This window comes from Rhamphochromis sp. 'chilingali' (genome assembly GCF_963969265.1).
Source record: "Rhamphochromis sp. 'chilingali' genome assembly, chromosome: 13".
NCBI lineage: Eukaryota > Metazoa > Chordata > Actinopteri > Cichliformes > Cichlidae > Rhamphochromis > Rhamphochromis sp. 'chilingali'.
The window spans coordinates 7,459,274-7,477,152 of NC_137940.1; the positions used below are offsets into that span (position 1 = coordinate 7,459,274).

Consider the following 17,879-nt stretch of genomic DNA (forward strand, 5'->3'; position numbering starts at 1 on the left):
AACTGGAAGAAATAACACAAATGTACTACTATTAATACCAATAGTAGTAAATAAGTAACTAATACGTAGTATGTATTATTTCCAGTGCATGGAAGCACATCAGTTGCTGATGAAAGTGCATCATCATTAAGACATCCAATGAATGTGAACAAACGTCAGCTTTGTTATATTCATCTGTGAGTCCGCTATTGTCTGAGTGACTTTTATCATCAGATGGTGAGTGCGAGTGTCCATGTGGGTGTCTGTGCACATGCTTGTTTTTCTGACCACTCGAATGTGATCAGAAACACTGACCACATACACCGTACACTGCTGAGACTTTACATTATAATGCACCAACTATCCAGACATCCGAGGCACAAGCCTTCAAGGGAACTTCAAAGAAGAACAACAGGAATGACTACTGAGCTGCCGGGTCCCCAGCTATACGTGTCCGTACAAGCGTTAGTTACACTCTACATTTTAGTTTACAAAATTAACAGTTGTTGCCTTTATATAAGATCATTTTCACTTCTATGCAAACTAAAATTAAAACAAATTAAAAAAAGATTCCAAGTTTGAATACAGATAATATCATTCTTACAATCGTAAACTGTTTATGTGGCAGTACGAGAAAAAAAGCTATGCTTTCAGTTTATGATGATTTTTCATTGATTATGTATGAAGCCAGGAGTCTGAAAACATATAGTTTTCAGACACTTTGGAGAGATATTTTCTACAAGACCTTTAAAACTATCTCAATTACATCATTCAATCATTCTTTCAAACGGCTTTTGACTGGCAGTGGGCGCTGCCCTGTAAACAGAGAAAGTGAGAAGGACAATTTTACTATAGAAGCCCACAAAAGTGCCTCATTTATCCAAACCGTATCCATCTCCACACATAGCCCAAACAAAAGGGCATTGCCAATATTGAATTTCTCGATTGAATCAAAGTTCCTAATTTCTGTCAGGGTGAAGTCAGTTTTCAGTGCTGAACAGAGAAAGGGCTTTGTCTAAAGGTCAGGGCAGGGAAAACCTGCTGGAGTCAAGTTTGTATGGATGTTAACAAAAGGATTCTTTTTTAACCCAGGGGGCTAGATGTACTCAAAGCCCCCTGGGTTAAAAATATCTAGTTTGTACCTGTGGGTCTCATTTGATCACTGATATTTTGATAACCAGGAATAATAAATATCACAAGATTGTGATGTTAAATATGTAGCTTTTGAAAGCATGTATGCATCACAAAGTGCTTCTGAAATAAAATAAACTTATCAAAACTTAAAAGGAAATTCCACCACAGGTAGCGGTATGCTAAACTTCAATCTGCCTCCTCAGGTCATCAGCTATCAACTCTCTTCGTTCTTTTCAATCTTTGGATGATATGTAGGTGTCAGCAGGTTGACAGTGTGACTAATCAGCTGTGAGTTACATGTGTCGGTGGAAAAATTGATTAGGTAATGCTTCTGTAGTATAAACAAGAGAGGTTGAAAGAATGTTTGTGGCAGCTTTTTTCGAGGCTATTTTTAAGAAAACAGAGCCCATTTATTCCATCAAGTTTCTTTTTGCGTAATAGTGGAATACCCTTGAAAAGCTAATTTTGGGTCACTGCCGGAAAAACTTGAGTTATTGTCAGATTTGGGGGTCGTCAGGCTGGTGTTGCTTATTGTATGTTTAATTCCCACTTCAAGCATGAAGAGAACGTAGCAGTTTCTTTTTAGGGCTCTATTAAAAGTATATAGCGACTTGTGGGACATCCTGTATAGCGATATCTTGCCTACCTTTATTAGCAAACATGAGTAGACAGACAACAACAATAAACATTTGCCTGGTTTTCTTAACTCTTTCAAGCTGCATGTGCATGTGTGTGCATGTGGTTAACAAGATCGCTAATAAAAGGTTTTCTACCCGCCTGGCACCCCACCAAGCCTACACAGTCCATATTTTTTAATAGACAAAATGACAGCAGGCAGTGCAACCTACGTTAAACTTGAAAAAAAGGTTTAAAAAAAAATAAAGAGAAACATGGTAAGGGGTCAACTTTCAGTAGACTGGCTAAAACTTGTTCATTGGCCCATATTTAGGATGTTTTGGATACCATCATCCTAGCACTTTTTTAAAAAAAATAGCGAATATTGCTTCTACAACCAAAAATGAAAGCTACTTATCTACAACAATAAAGTAAACACTTAAAAAAAAACAACAAAAAAAAAAACCACAGGATACATTGCGGATTTTTCCTTAAAGCACTATAGTTTGACTGTTGATGACAACAAGGGACAACAGTTTCCTTTTGCACTTCCCTCAAAACAAAAACATAATCAGACAGGATGCTTTTCCTCAGTTTTTCCCACATTCAGCACAGCAATGACAAGTACATTACACTGTGTGACGAACGCAGTAATCTTTTTTTATAGTCTACCATTAAAATTTTATACCTTCAAATCCGCAAACAGTCTAGCAATTAGCAGCTTTCAATGAAAGCATGTGGCCAGTTTGGCATTATAAAATACTCATGTGAGACCAAAATGTATTTTTAACTCAATTTCTGACATCAGCCCAAAGCCACTTCAAAGGTTTTGCAGCTTATGCTGGTCTTGCAAGTGCCATGCTACCATGTCGGATGTCTTAAACTGCACATATACAGTAGTAAGCATTTTTCGTAATAAACAACAAAGCAATGTAAACACGTTGAGGGAAATCTAGAGACAAAGACAGAAATTAATGTGACAAATTTAAAAGTATACATATTTAATCTCTATTTGATGCCTTCCAAATAATTACAAAGACCATATTTTTACATATATACATACATTATATGTAACAATATCTTCTGTTCTCAAAACCAAGAGCTGTTAGTTTCATAATCCTTGACATACCAGTCAAGTGTCAGATCAAAACCACTGAAAGCTCCTTCATGAAACCACAACTCTTCCTCTTCTTTGTCTCACATACTGTATAGAGATAGGTCATACCTTCCTTAGTCTTTGGTGCTGTCACTCATCTGAGTGCACACTTAAAGAAACGCATCAAAAAGCCGTAACTAAGGACAAAAGGTTCAAACATCAAGCACAGAGATACTTTTGTGCAGATGTCAATGGTATGAGGAATGGTACAAACACCTTAAGACTGCGAGCTGGGACAAGTATGATAGCTGAGACTATTTTCATTCATACTAGATTTAATTAGATAAGCAACAGAGTTAATAAAGAAATAGAGTTATAAAATAAATCTACTGCATTGTGCATTTTTAGGGGAATTAAGGACTAAGATTTCATAGAGCTTTCCCTGAATAAGCAGGGTTTAAGTGTTTCACTGTTTAAACTACAGCTTAAAGTCTCCCTGCTTACTTCTTCATAAGGACAGGCTCTAATTTGTACTGTAACAAGAAGTACTTTTCAAAATTTCTAAACAAAAAGAAAGGACAAAACAGAAGCTGTGTGGCTGTTGCTGCCTTGCCAACTTCATCTTTTCATAAATTTTGAATTTTCCCTTCCAAAAAGATGAATAAATGAAATGCCTTTGGTTTTACATCACCTGCTTGTTGGAGCATATGTTAATATTACATAACTGAAATGTGTTTGAAACCAAACCAAATGTGGACAGATTTGTTATTGAAACTAGACTCTAGGATGTTTTCTGACACTGCAGATTGACGTCAGATAAGGTGAAGAACACAGAGAGCTTTAATACGGTGCGATTGTAGCCCTTGGTCTAAGAGAGGTAACAGACACTGGAACTGAGCCCAGCCACTACTGAATTCCTTTTACAATGTACATTACCATGGCTTAAATATAACAAGAGCCATAAATTGACTTCAAAACAGTACAGAGATTATTCATGTTATTCTCTCAAACAGCCTTTGACTTGAACTGGGCGTTGTCCTGCAAAAACACAGCCAGAACAACAAGCCTTCATACAGTAGCATTCAAAGCACAATAAACCTCATTTATCTATATGTTGCATCTGTGCACCTTGCCCAACCTGCACAAAGACTTACTTCTCACTCACAGGAAAAACAGCTATAGCTAAAACAACACAATGGCTACTGAACATATTTAACCTGCAAATTGTGATTTAAAGGGTGGCCATTGTAACCAGTCTTTCACAGTCAACTAAAACTAGCAGTTCAGTGTGAATCGAAGAGTGTATAGACTAAATTTTTTTCCTACCATCACTGCTGCCGCGGGCGACCAGGACGTCTGGTGACGGGGTTTGTCTTGAGCGTGATCCGAAGGAGTCCAGGCTGTCGAATGAATCCTCGCGCCCGTGGCGTGGCGGAGAGAGAGAGTCGCTGCGCTCAGAGTCCCAGCAGTCAATGTAGCCACTGTCCCGGATGCTGCGTTTAGGGCTCTCTGCCTCTTCTGTCTCCTGAGAATGCATACACACATTTTACAAAATGCATGAGCACAAAAAAAAGAGTGATAACAAATGGTGGAGAGTAATGAAAGTAATCAAACACCCTAAAATGAATTAGGAATTTTCGCTGCATATTCCATAAGTCGTCACTGAAGTCCCCCAAACTTGTGTTGTTTGGCCTTTGTGTCCACTACAGCTGTCATGCTGCAAGTCTCCACTCTGCCCACATCTATTTTTCCAATAACCTCTCTCTTCTTCTACCTACATCACTCTTCATCATTTTCTCTTCACCTTAGTGACCCCTCCCTTTCTCTGTCCACAGCTTTAATGTGTTGTTGCAGCTAATGGAAGGTGGGGAAAGGCCTTTCCTGTCTACCAAAAGACTTCCTGCCCATGACCCCTCTACCATCTGTTATGCAACTCCCAAACTCTCCTAAATGTCTTTGTTATGCTTATAAAACAGGCTCTACAGCAGCAGAAGTCATGTGTGATTTGTTTCTTTCACTTTTACACAATTTAAACCAATATATTATAACTTATATACCACTATACCAGTTAAGTAAGAAAATATGCATCTCCCTCGTAACTCACCCTTTAAAACAAGCACTTAAACTAAGTTTTTTACAAAAAGTAAATAAGAGCGCAGCTGAGCTCACATTTACCTGCTTAGTGCTTTTCAATCATCAGTTTTGGTAAGGTCCAGCTTCCATTTAGTAACTGTTGGAAGTGTGGCGGGAAGTGAATAGTCACTCTGGAATTTCATGCACCTGCACATGATGAGCTTTCCTTCATTTTATCAAAGTTTTTTTTGCTTTGTGGAATTATGGCTTTGTGTTGTCCGTCTGCAACGTGTGAACATCTGGGAAAGTATTTTTGCTGAATTGGCAGCAATTTCCCAGTTTTACAGAATAGCAAAAGGACGTCACATAGTGGAATAAATTGCACAGAACTGACATCATGGCTACGAATGACGGTCACAGAGGGTGTATGCATGTATGTGTCTTGAGGGTTTGCCATTTCTAACTTTTCTCCTTTTTCTTGGGTCATTAAAAAGGTAAAAGGTAGGTTAAATTCAATTTTCTTGACTGGAACTCGGGTGAAAGGTGTTTTCTCAGAAATGTTAGTACAGCGAACAAACACACATTTTCTGAATCTCAGTTCCAAAATAAGTGATTCTGCAGAAGCTGTGTGTCATGCCTCAGGTCACTTTGGCTGTAGAAATGAATTACTGCAGGGATCAAATATTTAATATAGCATATGGTCTCCCTACCTATTACACTTGATAGCTCTGGTTACTAAGAGAGACATAATGGGGGGGGAAAGCAAGTGCTGACTATATTATCCATGTACTTGAGATTTCCATTATATTTTTATCGCTGGCATAAACATGAGCTATCCAACCTTTCGCATCTGTGACAGCAGGCCCTCAAACTCTTTCAGGTCCAACGTGGGCCCGTTGTAGGATGTACAGCTATTGGCAGCACGACCCAACCAGTAGATAGTAATTAAAACCTGAAGAAAAGAAGAAATGCAGACAAAAATCATGAAAAAATATCAGCTGATCTTTCCAATAAAAGAAAAGCATGAAACAAATTAACCTTTTAAAACTAAAGAGCTACTTGATCACATTTCAATACCAACTCAAAGCACTCTGTCTTAATTCCAGTCGGCCTTACATCACCTTAAACAAATTGTACAGTCCAACAATATTAAACTTATTAATTTAGAAAAATAACATTAAAAATTAGTTTTCAAATCCTAATCGTCACTAGCAGAGAAAAAGCAGTCTGGGCAGCAGCCTCACAGGCCACTGGCATCCCAAGTCTTCAAAATGATAACCTGGATTCACACTGTTCATTAGCCTGTCAACTCAAAATATGCTACACGGGTGTATCTCTGGTATGTTCATGCAGCAAAGCAGTCAAATAGCTATAAATAATATTGGATGCATTGAAGGAAAAAGAAAAAAACAAAGAAAAAACTACAACAAAACACCCACTCTCTTGCTTTCACTTTTCCCTTGTTTGTAAAACAGTGCCAGCTAGTTTCCTGGTAATTGCAGCCCAGCCTCTTCCAAAGAAGTGATAAGTTAGCAAACGCAGCTGGAAGAAACACAACAACACTGAGGCACTGTTCAGACACCGAAACTGGTCACAGGCACTTCTCTTGCTGACATATAGCCACCTTTCTGTGGTCACAGTGATTTATAATTGCCTGTTAGCTAGCTTAGTGCTGAGTATATCAGTTACCCGGTCATTCTTAACTCTCTGAAACACATTAACAGCAGCTGAATGAGCAGCTGAAAGAGCCTCTACTTTTGTTTTGGCACCACTGGTTGTAACAAATGCCCCAACGTAACTGACTGTGGTTGAGGAACCAACGAACTGAAGTTCTTTTGTCAGCTAAATGTCTAAAATGTAAAATTTACACACCGACTCCAGCCAAAGGGAAATCACACAGAGCTGCACCTTTAACACTGTTGGCAAAGAGCTCCCAGCTATATTTACTGTGTCCATGTCAACGAGCTGTCCACAGGGAGCGCTTTGATAAGAAAGCTCAGCAAGGCTTAATGTGTTTATTTCAGTCATACTGTCAGTGTAAACAACTTCTGCCATTCAAGCGCAGTTGGAGGGAGTGCAAAAGAACCAGTCTGCTGATCAGAATAAGCACAAAGCTAAATGAGACCTTTTATGTGAAGCTGTGTTGGACGATGAAGATAAGTTAAACTTTTAGCCTTATTAAAGGGTGAAACATGATTGAGCTGCAACTGGGGACAGTTCCATCGATCAATCATTGACTCTAACTATTATACAATTTTAGTTTCATAAGCCATATTTTCAGAACCACATGAGATTTTTTATCTAATATCCTGACACTACAGAGGTGAAGCTGTGACAACACAGCTGCTGAGGTTTAGCTTCATTAGCTGCATACTGCAGCTCTCTCAGCAGCAGAATATGGAGTTTCTGTGTCACCACAATAGCAGATTCATGCCAACTCCCACTGGAACTGGGTCAGCACCAAATGTGTTTCACTTGCTTACTATAGTGCTGTAAACACACCCTTATCAATCCCAAACTCCACAATCACATTCCAAAACTCTGTCTGTATGATTTACACATGCAGCACTAAACCAACCAATACTTAACGAAGAGCATTCTTAAAGAATTTCAAAGGCAAACTTTAAGTACATGTCAGCGGAGTTTCGACAGTCAGGAATGAAAATAAACGACGTGACAGCAGAATAATGCATAGCGTCACACATGCTTTGCCTTGTCAATTTCAGCAGCTGCCTGTCAGTGCACACGTGGACAGACCTGTCAAGGAAGTTCCACTGGAAACCAACATTCACCTTTTTGGTTCATGTGCAAACACACTTAAAGTCACACACTGCAGGGTCATGAACGAAGCCAAAATTCCACCTATTATGTCAGGACCTCAGCACTATCCAGTGCATGCAGACATGCATACAGATACAGATTTTGTTTTGTTACCTCACAGTCATCACTATGCATAATCAGGCCTTCTTCTTCACACCTTTACCTGCTAAATAACAGTCTCATGAACACAGCAGATTCAGCAGTATCTTATCCAGGCATACCTCTTTTAAAAATGGTAACGTCCCATCTGCTGTTTGCTAAACAACACCTTTGTCATCACATCAGCAAATTCCTCTCGATGCAGTTTCGTCACCACTCAATATTTGATGTGTTGCAGAGACAGCTGCTGTCAAATCCTAGTCCTTAGTCCTGAATCTACAGAACATCACAGCAGAAGGTTCCTTGCAAAAGTGTTGGCTGCTGGGAATATGTTAGCCATTTGCCACCGCTGCAAATGCTGGAGTCCCCCATGTTTAGTCAGCTAAATGAGCTAACAGGCCTGACCAGTGCTGCAGTTCGACACTTTAACTTGTACAGTGCACAGCAGCATCACAGAGAGAGGAGGGGAGGACAGAGACATAGCGAGAGAGAGAGAGAGCGCGAGTAGAACTGCTTTGACTGCAGAGTAGGCAGGGCCAGCATTGTGTGTTCTACTTCTTAAAGCGGCATTATTAGAAAAAGGATAGGAAGGTGCTGATTTGAGCAGACAGTGACTATAACGGGCTTCTAAATAATTAAAAGGCTGTAAGAGAGGCAAGAATAAAGACGCCTGAAATCAATCTAGACTCACAGAATATGTAGAAATAGTTGACTTCGAAGGTGCAAGAAAACACTAAGCAAAAAATATGAAAAACCAACATACCATCTAAAACAAACAAAGTAAGATGCATGAACAGATGCACATAAACAGGGTAAAGTGGAAAGGTAATAAAGGATAATACAGACAGAATAGAAACTAGATATTTAACACCATTTCATAGTAAGAGTTGTGTCAAGGTACTTTATGTAAAGGTAAATGCCCCACAATATAGAGAAAGAACCCCAGTGATCCAGGCCCAGGGACAAGAACGTAGAAAAGAGGAACAACTTTTTAACAGGAAAACACAGAGGTGGATCACGGATTAGTAAGAGCCATTGAAATCATGGATAGTGAAAGCAAAAAGAGAAACACAGCACCAGAATAACACTTTCTTTCCAAACATGTATTTAGCACACAAACAAATTATCCCACTGTAACCTGACAGTATCACTTACATTCTTGAGCTTTCGACTGCCGTCACTTCCCCTGGAGAATGAAACACAGAGAGAGACAGACAGAGGAGGTAGTGAGACTTCTGGTTCTATTCAGTGAAGTGCCTTACATAAAGATAACAGCAGACAACTTCAAGATGTGCCAACTCCCACATATCTATGTGAAACAGCAGAAAAAACTAAACTTTGTGAAATATAAGAATCTGCAGTGACTGTAGCCCACGCACAGAAAGCTAACATTTTGGCAAAACCTTTCGTTAACAGTCTTAGCAACTGAATAACTGCTGAAATAGAAAGGAAAGAAACACTGAAATTAAAATGGTAAGTCCAGAATTCACAAAGAGAAATACTTTTGTAGTAGATAGAAGAGACACGTGCTATAGTGGTAGCCTAGTGAGTTGACTGCCAACTGATCTCTGGGAGGTGGAGCGTCTCTAAGAGAACACCACAGCGGAGGCCACTTAGCACCACAGACGCTGCCAAAATGAAATGATGTGAATCTTGCGGATTACCACGTGAGCTATAAATGGGAAGTGGAATGAAGCAATTGTAAACCTGACTAAAATGCACTCATGTTGTAGAAATACAAATTTCTAGGCTGAGAGGTGAAAAACAAAGACAGAGAAAACAAAGGCTAAAACACAGACGCATACAAGTGTGAGACTTTGTTTTCTTAAATAGTCTCAATCACATAAAATCCACAATCTGCCTTTTCTTAAGCTGTGAAAGACACGTGAAGCCTGATGAATGGCAAAATAAAAATAAAAATCTAACAATGGATAAAATATTTTTTTTCTTTTTGATAACAAAAAGAAAAAAAAAGGCAACAAAAACATTTAAAGTATTCTTAAACTAGAGTTGATTGCAATTATGTCCTGCCACAATCTTTGTATCTGGATCAGCGCAGCATGAGAGGATCACAGGATCAATAAATTGTTAAAATTGATACTTGATTAAACATTAGCGACTTGGGAAAAGCCAGAATAGTTATTATATCTTAGTATCAAGGTCAATAAAAATAACTAATGTATATCATACCAGCATAAGGTCATTTCACAACATTTTACTTTTTTTTTTTTAAAATATCTTTATGGACAATGTATAAAAGGTCAACTTAAAAACAATTAATTATGGGAAACTCATATTTAGCTTAAATGTTACAGTTTTTTAAAATTAAGAATAATAACCTTTAATTTGGAAAAAAAAGCATAATGGATGGGAGGGATACCAGGAAACTATGTATAGCCAAGAGGTGAACACGAATTAGACTGGAATTATCTTTTGCTGGGCTGCTTATAGGCAAATGTAGAGGAGTTCAACCAGAGATGCTTGCGCACTTTTTCTTTTCATGTAGTACACTTGTTTTCATCTACAGTACATTTCCCAAGACTCCAAAGACTGCTGAACCAACCCATTTGTTTGATGTATAAATGCACACAGCAGTTTTATTTTTTTATTTGGTGCCTTCGTAAACATCTTTACGAAGGCTCTCAGCTTAACATGTCCTTATTATATATATATTGTACTTCCAGGGATTCAAAAAGAAAAGATAAACAAGGACACGAAATAGCTTATCTTGTACTTATATACAGGATTTTCTTATGTGGGGATTTCAATGTTACAGGTACAGAACACAACTATTTTATGCCATAATTCACACAACACATCCTGAGACTCTGCTTAACTTAGGCCAACTCATTCAACATGCAAGTGACACTCAAAGTTGGGCTTTGAATGGCAGCAGGTACATGAGAAACAAATAAAGGTGGAGAAGGTGAAATGAGCTTGAGAGCATGAACAGCAACCCCTCCCTCATCATCCTCTCATTCTGTCAGTTGACTAAATAAACATGGAGACAAGTACCTTTTCTCTGCTGTTAGCTAGTAAGTTCACAATCAAAGGACAAATACACATTCCACAAGGTATTAGATCATATTAAGAGGCCCAAGCTAATGTAAACAGCTCTCATATTCTTACATTTTTTTCCTGCATGTTTGTCTTTGTCGTTTAAATGACAAAATGTATTTAATGTAAAGGCTAAAAACAGATAAACTAGTAATGATATTGCTGCTTATTCTTTTCTCTTACATATGTCAAATGTATATTAAGCATGGGTATATACAGTAGTTTAATATCAAATTTGTAAAAACTGATATAAAGTAACTTATGGCTGAAAACAAACATTTGAAAAAGCCTTTACAAATTGGCTAGCTAGTTATTTCTGAAAAAATTCTCTCACGTGATTAGATTTTATAATCTGGCTTTGAAAGTCATAATTTATTATTTACACTATATTTTTTTGTTAAACATAACTACCAAGACATTTCCCTCTATTAGCTCTATGTTATGTGATGATAGTAACATTATTCTTTCTGCTTATGAGTTAATGTTTATTTATTTTTGATGAAAGCTTTAAATGGTTTCCATAATTACTGCCAGTGGCATTAACTTAGCCATAATCAGTATATTTATGGATAATGCAACTGAGGTAAAGATTTAACCTGTGTTTTATATTTTACAGCATTTCAAAATTTTCTGTGAAATCCACTAGACTGCTGAACAGAAACACAGCTGTCATCTCCTCTCATCTCCACTACCTGGCAAACCATTGCTTATCCTGGAAAATGAGCCATGACCATCAACAGGAACAGTAGATATTCTATTCCTCAGCTCACAGTGCACTACAATCTGTTTGTCTGAGCCCTAGATGTCCAAAGTTTTCTAGAAGAGTAAAGGTGTAGGAAATAACCTTCTATATGTGAGAGAGTTACATAAGCACCAGATGAAGTGCAGGGCTACTTGAACAATGAAAGCAAAGTTCAATTTTAACATGTCAATAGAAGCAATGGTGTATTGAGTAAATATGAATCCAGATTGCATCATTTTTAATATACTACTGCCTGCATGTTTTTGGAGATGCTATTAAACAATCAATGACAGAAAGAGAAAAAAAATCACCCCGTGGCATATTAGGTACAGGCTCACTATGAATGCTAATGAGTCGCCCAACTTAATTGTGTTGTTACCCAAGGCTCTATCCTGGGCCCCTGTTCTTTGTTTCGATATATACCTACATTTTTCTTTTTTACCACATCACTCAAAACCAGTTGTAAACAGTGTTATGAAAATGACACAATTATATGTCCCTCTTCATCTAACAATCTTGATTGGCAATATTAGATCTTTCTTACATTAACTAAATTATTATACTTGTAGATATGTGCACATGCTGAATCAAGAATAAATAAACAGAGACGCAAACAAAATAGAGATGCATTGCCCCATCTCCAAAAGCACCTTTAAAACCCTTCTGTGAATGAAACCTTGGTAATACACAGCCAGCAGACAGTGCATGCCAAAGACAGTGAAACACCCACATATTCACACAAACACATATACAGTATGAAAAGCTAGATGCAGTTGGCTTTGTTACCAAGCAACAAAGTAGGAGTCATGGTTCAGTGTGTGATGCACACCCTTGTGTTTTATTTGGACAGAGACCAATTGTGTCTCACAGATATGTCATTGTTGCTTCACTGGCACAGGCTCATGCAAACTTCCATTGACTCCCGTCTACTTATTTGTGTTTCAGTGAACTGCTTGATTGTCTGATGCAGAGAATGACAGACGGGTTACTGACAAAGTGAGACAAAGAAATGCACAACCAGTGTTTGAGACAAGCAGGCTAAAAGTGTTCACCATCACCATCTAGTGATATAGAGCATTTCCAACAAAGAATTTTAGGAAATACAGTTTTTTTTGTCTTTTTTGTTTGAAAATTTAAACCTCAATTTAAATGTGATAAGAATAATTTAAAAAGTTTAAACATCTGTCCTATAACAACAGAGAAAAATATCTCCAAAGGTAAATGTGGAGATATTTACCTTCTGAAGCAGAGAAACATTTAGGAAAATTCCATTCACCAAAGCTTCACTTTACTATGAAAGAACAGCACCCTCACTATTTTGTAGAGAGATAAAAGTTAGAGTCTTGTGTAAATAAATGTCAAAGCTATAAATAATTTAAAGCTCACATTAGTAAGTTTTATTTTAAAACTGTCACCTTTAGTTAGTGCCACAGTAACAGTGTCAACAGAGCGCAAAAAACAGTAAATTCTAAGACATTCACAAACTAAGCAAACTGATTAAAATTCATCAACTAACTTTTAGGCTCTTTTTTGTCATCCATGTATCTATGTTTTACCATCTGGAAAGCATCACATTAGACTTTTCTACATACAGTATATATGGTCAAATCTACACAGTCAACTCTGCAGGACTCGACTTGTTCAAATGGTAGATATTATCTGTGGAACATAACTCAAGTGGTCGAGTCTTACTTGGCCGTGGGGCGTGTTGATGTGTCCTGCAGGTCTCCAGGGTCAAAGAGCTGGGAGCCCTTCAGTCCTAACTCCTCACAGCCACGCAAAAACACACTGAGGTTGTCCTGTAGAGCGAAAGCACAATTTCATTGGGATAAATACTAGGAGACAGAAAGAAAAGCTACATCAGATAAACCATGCAAGACCTCAACTAATATACACTTTCTATTATAATTACAGAATTGTATTATTCTATTATTCTATTCTAAATGCAAACTCTGCAAGAAGGACCATATCATTTAACATGAATATACACTGAACTACTCGAAACATGCGAGTCACACAGGTGAGACAGATCACTTATTGACTTAAACATTTAAATCAACATGTTGCCTGGCTCATTATTTCATCAAATCAAAGTTCATCTAAAAAATAAAGGGAATGAATATACAAACCAATATTAACTGCTAAAAGTGATTCTGTTGACACAGTTCTAGCCCTTCTGAGTATGTCTACTTCATTTATTTTCATTGGCGTAGTAATCTTCCCCCTCCCCCCAATTTTATATTTTCTTTTCGATTAAATAGACTGAACTCCTGGTAGAAACATCTTTGCACACTAACAGCTAAAGAGAGAAAATGTCAACATTCTCTTAAATTATCCCACATGAACCATGTCCCACAAACATTTCCAAGGTCTCTGTCAGCCAAACAAACTGAAATGACCAGATACTTTCTTTCCTGCACAGAAACACACACAAACAAGGAGTCTCGCCATAAAAATCAGGATACCTGCTCAACAGAAATGTGACACCATCAGGTTTTGTGCCCAGCTTTCGTACATCTCATCTCTCAGATTACTCCAGCTTTCGCTCTTGACGGGTTCCTCTGTTCAAATATTTCCTGCTTCTTGTTTATCGGCTTCTTCTCGAATCCTTCCTTCCTTCTCTCCTCAATGTTTTATTCTGCCCATCGTCTTAGTCCTTCTCCCTCACTCTCCTTTGCTCTCTGACAAACTCTTTGTTGGACGCAACCTGAGCCAGGCTCTCCTCTCCAGTTCCCAGGTTCTCCCGCTCTCTTTGTTTCTATGTCTCTCAGTCTTTCAGAGGGCCACAACCTAAACTCTTTTCTCCCTTTCTCTCTCTCAGGGTGTCACCATTTCCTCTCCACCCCAATTGTCCCAAACACAGTCTCTCCCTCTCACATGCCAAACACAAGCACACTGTGCTTGTATACATGCACTTGCACAAAATGCTGCTTTAAATAAACTCTTTTTGGAATATTCAGACACATAAAACTTGGAGTGTTATTTATATGTACACACTACCAAGTATAAAATAAAATAAAAAAACCTGGGTAAAGCATGGGTACAATGACAAACATGCACACTTGTTCTCACGATCCTTTTCCAACTGTAGCAAACTACCCCTCCAAATCCACCCTGCACCTTCCTGTGTTTTTGGGACAGTGCCATCTCTGCTCTCCTGGTGAGGCAACCCCACCCAAAGATATACACACTTATGCTAGGATATCTCTCTAACAGGACCAGCAAGGTCTTTTTGAGAAATTTTACTTCTGAAATGACACACCTGCCACAGGATTAAGCTGATCATGGTCATATTAAACTTCAAAACAAAGGGTTTTCACATCAGCTGCATTCGATTAATACTAGTATTTATTTTCCAGATAGTAGAAATGAGTTAACACTTGGAACAAGGAATCCTCCAACTCACAAAGGAGGAGGATTAGAATTTTTGTGAAACATACTCTTGTCTAATATTTTCATGTGTGTGCGCATGCACGGGTTTGTTGGTATGGATATATATATATATATATATATATATATATATATATATATATATATATATATATATATATATATATATATATATATATATATATATAAATAAAATTGTAGGCTGTGTATCCTTGAGGTGTTAATGGGGTTATTGAAAATGTGTATATGTGCGTATGTGTGTATATACGTATGTATGGATAGATAGAAACATATATGTGTATATATTTAAAAAAAAAAAAAAAAAAATTACACATAACATATAATGTAATTGCAAGGAGGTATTTCTGTAGTCTATTGATACTAGATAGTGGAAAAGGGGTGGGATTAAATAAGCTTATGCTTCTTCCTGCTCCTTTTTGAACATGGACGTTATTTGGAGTTGTGGTTGCTCGTTTTCCTTTTGTTTGCTTTGTTCATTTGTCTCTTTTAATTCTATTTTTTTTATACTTTTTCAACATGTTCAAAATAAAGATTCAATCAATCAATCAATATGATCATCATACTGATGTAACACAGGGAAGGCAACATGGTTTGTTTTTCCCACACAAAAACTTGGATCAAATAATATCTTTAAGCAGACATAATGAGTCTACTTTGAGCTGTTGCCTAACATCTGAAATTGCAGAAAGTTGAATATGAGACCAAATACAATACAGATTTAAAGAAAAAGAAAAAAGAACTAAGAAGCATACATAGATAGGGGCGGCAGGGGATATGGTAGTGTGAAAGAGGAACTTAATCTTGTTTCCAATTAAGCAGTTTCATCCCACATTTTCTCTGTTTAGTTCTAATATCATGTAGTCTGGAACCAGAATAAATAACAATAACAAAAGGGGATTTATCTGGCTCATTTGTTAGCAACTAACATGATAGATAAAGGGGTAATTTAGTGGGTATTTGGAAAGAGTGTGTGTGTGCGTTTTTAAGGAAGGGAGTATAACTTTGTTCTGATATGCAGGTCCTTGCCACAGGAAACTGGGTGTCTACCACAAAGAAATGACTGACAGCTGAATGTGTTTGGAGGAGGACTTGATGTCTGGAGGTAGACTCAGAAATAAAGCCCCTGTCCACTCTGTCCATTCTCAAAATTTCAGCATTGTGGTGAAATTAGCATGAATTAGAATGGAATGTAAATTAATTTTACAAACATCAGAACATATGTTCTTTAGCTAACACATTGGTCACATATTCCGAGACGTAAAGGTCAAATTAGTTTTATATGTTTGGATTTCTTCAGACTTAACCTTCACTGGAATTTGATTAATGTCCTAATTAGAACAACAACTTTCTCAGGGAAGCAGGTCAGAGTTTAAGGCCTGATGTTGGACAATTGTTTTTGTCCCTTTCAAGAAAAACACTGCAAAAGACTTGGTAAGCCACCCACAGATCACCTCAGATATCCAAATATGAAATGGATTTTTCAGAGCTATCAGTCATATAAATTATTCTAACGGTGCAAAGTTTAATATGGCTCAATTTTTACTGCAGTGGTGAATCAGGTTTACAGATATTCTAATGACAACAGGATAATTAATTTTGCTTCAAACTGAAAAAAAGAAAGTCTTCAACTTGATCAAGATTAAATTTTGAGTTGACAGCAAACACTTTTATATTTTTTTCAAAAATGAGTCATAGAATTTTTAAAATTGATATGCAAAATATGTAAAGTTCAAATTGGAAGGCATTTATGTAACATACCAGTGTTTATTATTAAAAATAATATAAAACACTTGATCTAATAAATGTCATGTCTAATGAAACATCTATTCAAGCAGATTAATTACTACTATTCATATTAATTAATTACCACTACTCGTCTTGCCAGGAGATCACCGTTGCATGTCTATTAACACACTATAAGACATGAGCATGCCAGTCAACCCAGAGATGCCTGGGATAAGAATCTGCCACAACCAGCGAACACTGACCTATACAGCTCGACCTGCCAAAACACTGAGGTAGCTGCTGTGATTATAAAACAGCCTAAACTCCACAGAGACTCGTTTTCGCATTAGCCCCCAAACAGGAAGAGGAAGGGGGAGTAGGCTATGTTTTATTACGATGGTCCAGATAACAGCAGTCCCCTTGTTTATGTATTTCTCACCTCACTAATCAAAGCCAAGAGGAAGAAAAATCCCTGCAAGGCCCGAGGAACTTAAAAGCTATGAAACTTTGTAAGTATAACGAGTCACTTTATTCAGAACATCCAGCCGCTTTTTTTGTTTTCTTGTTTCAACTTTTATTATATATTATCCTCTAGCTACTAGTATAAACAGGCAGTCAATGGGTTACTGATTGTCCCTTTGAGCTAATTAGTAATGGTTGTGCTGTGTTTTTTGACCTTTAAGTGTCTACACCTGAGGCTAATTAGATTTCTTTTTATTTATAACTTTGGGACATGGAGTAGCCACTAGTGGACACAGTGATGCAACAGTTCTAGCTATAGCATCACCATGCCACCAAAGATACACTATGTGGACAAAAGTAATGGGCAACACCTCTTTAGCTGTTTGTACAAACAGTCTCAATTAGAGCCTGCTATTGAAACTCCTTCTTCTAAGTATTCCACAATAAACTACGAGTTATGTTATTGCAAAGTGGAAGAAATCTTCAGATTACAGATTGTGGTTTATATCATCAAAAAGGCGTCAAATAAGCTTAAAAATGCTCATTTATAATATCCCTTGTGTTACAGCTTTGTTTCCTGTTCACTGTTGAGAAAAATAAGACAGGAAATGAAAAGTAAAAACTCCATCATCAGATACTGTTGGTTTGATGCTCAACAGAAAAGCA

At 37.4% G+C, this 17,879-nt stretch overlaps 1 protein-coding gene across 8 annotated transcripts in view; it reads right to left on the minus strand.

Annotated features, from left to right (window-relative positions):
• LOC308408987 (LIM and calponin homology domains-containing protein 1-like) overlaps positions 1-17,879 on the minus strand; it is an 83,953-nt gene that overhangs the window by 27,612 nt on the left and 38,462 nt on the right. For 7 of the 8 annotated variants that reach the window (XM_080901485.1, XM_080901484.1, XM_080901483.1 and 4 more), the window contains exons 4-7: positions 13,308-13,414; positions 8,972-9,002; positions 5,739-5,849; positions 4,151-4,349 (exon numbers count right to left, since the gene is read on the minus strand). In XM_080901485.1, coding sequence (XP_080757611.1) covers positions 4,151-4,349; positions 5,739-5,849; positions 8,972-9,002; positions 13,308-13,414 — 448 coding nt within the window. Of the gene's footprint in view, positions 1-4,150; positions 4,350-5,738; positions 5,850-8,971; positions 9,003-13,307; positions 13,415-14,080; positions 14,385-17,879 lie in introns of those variants that run through there. The other variant, XM_080901488.1, reaches the window with a different exon arrangement.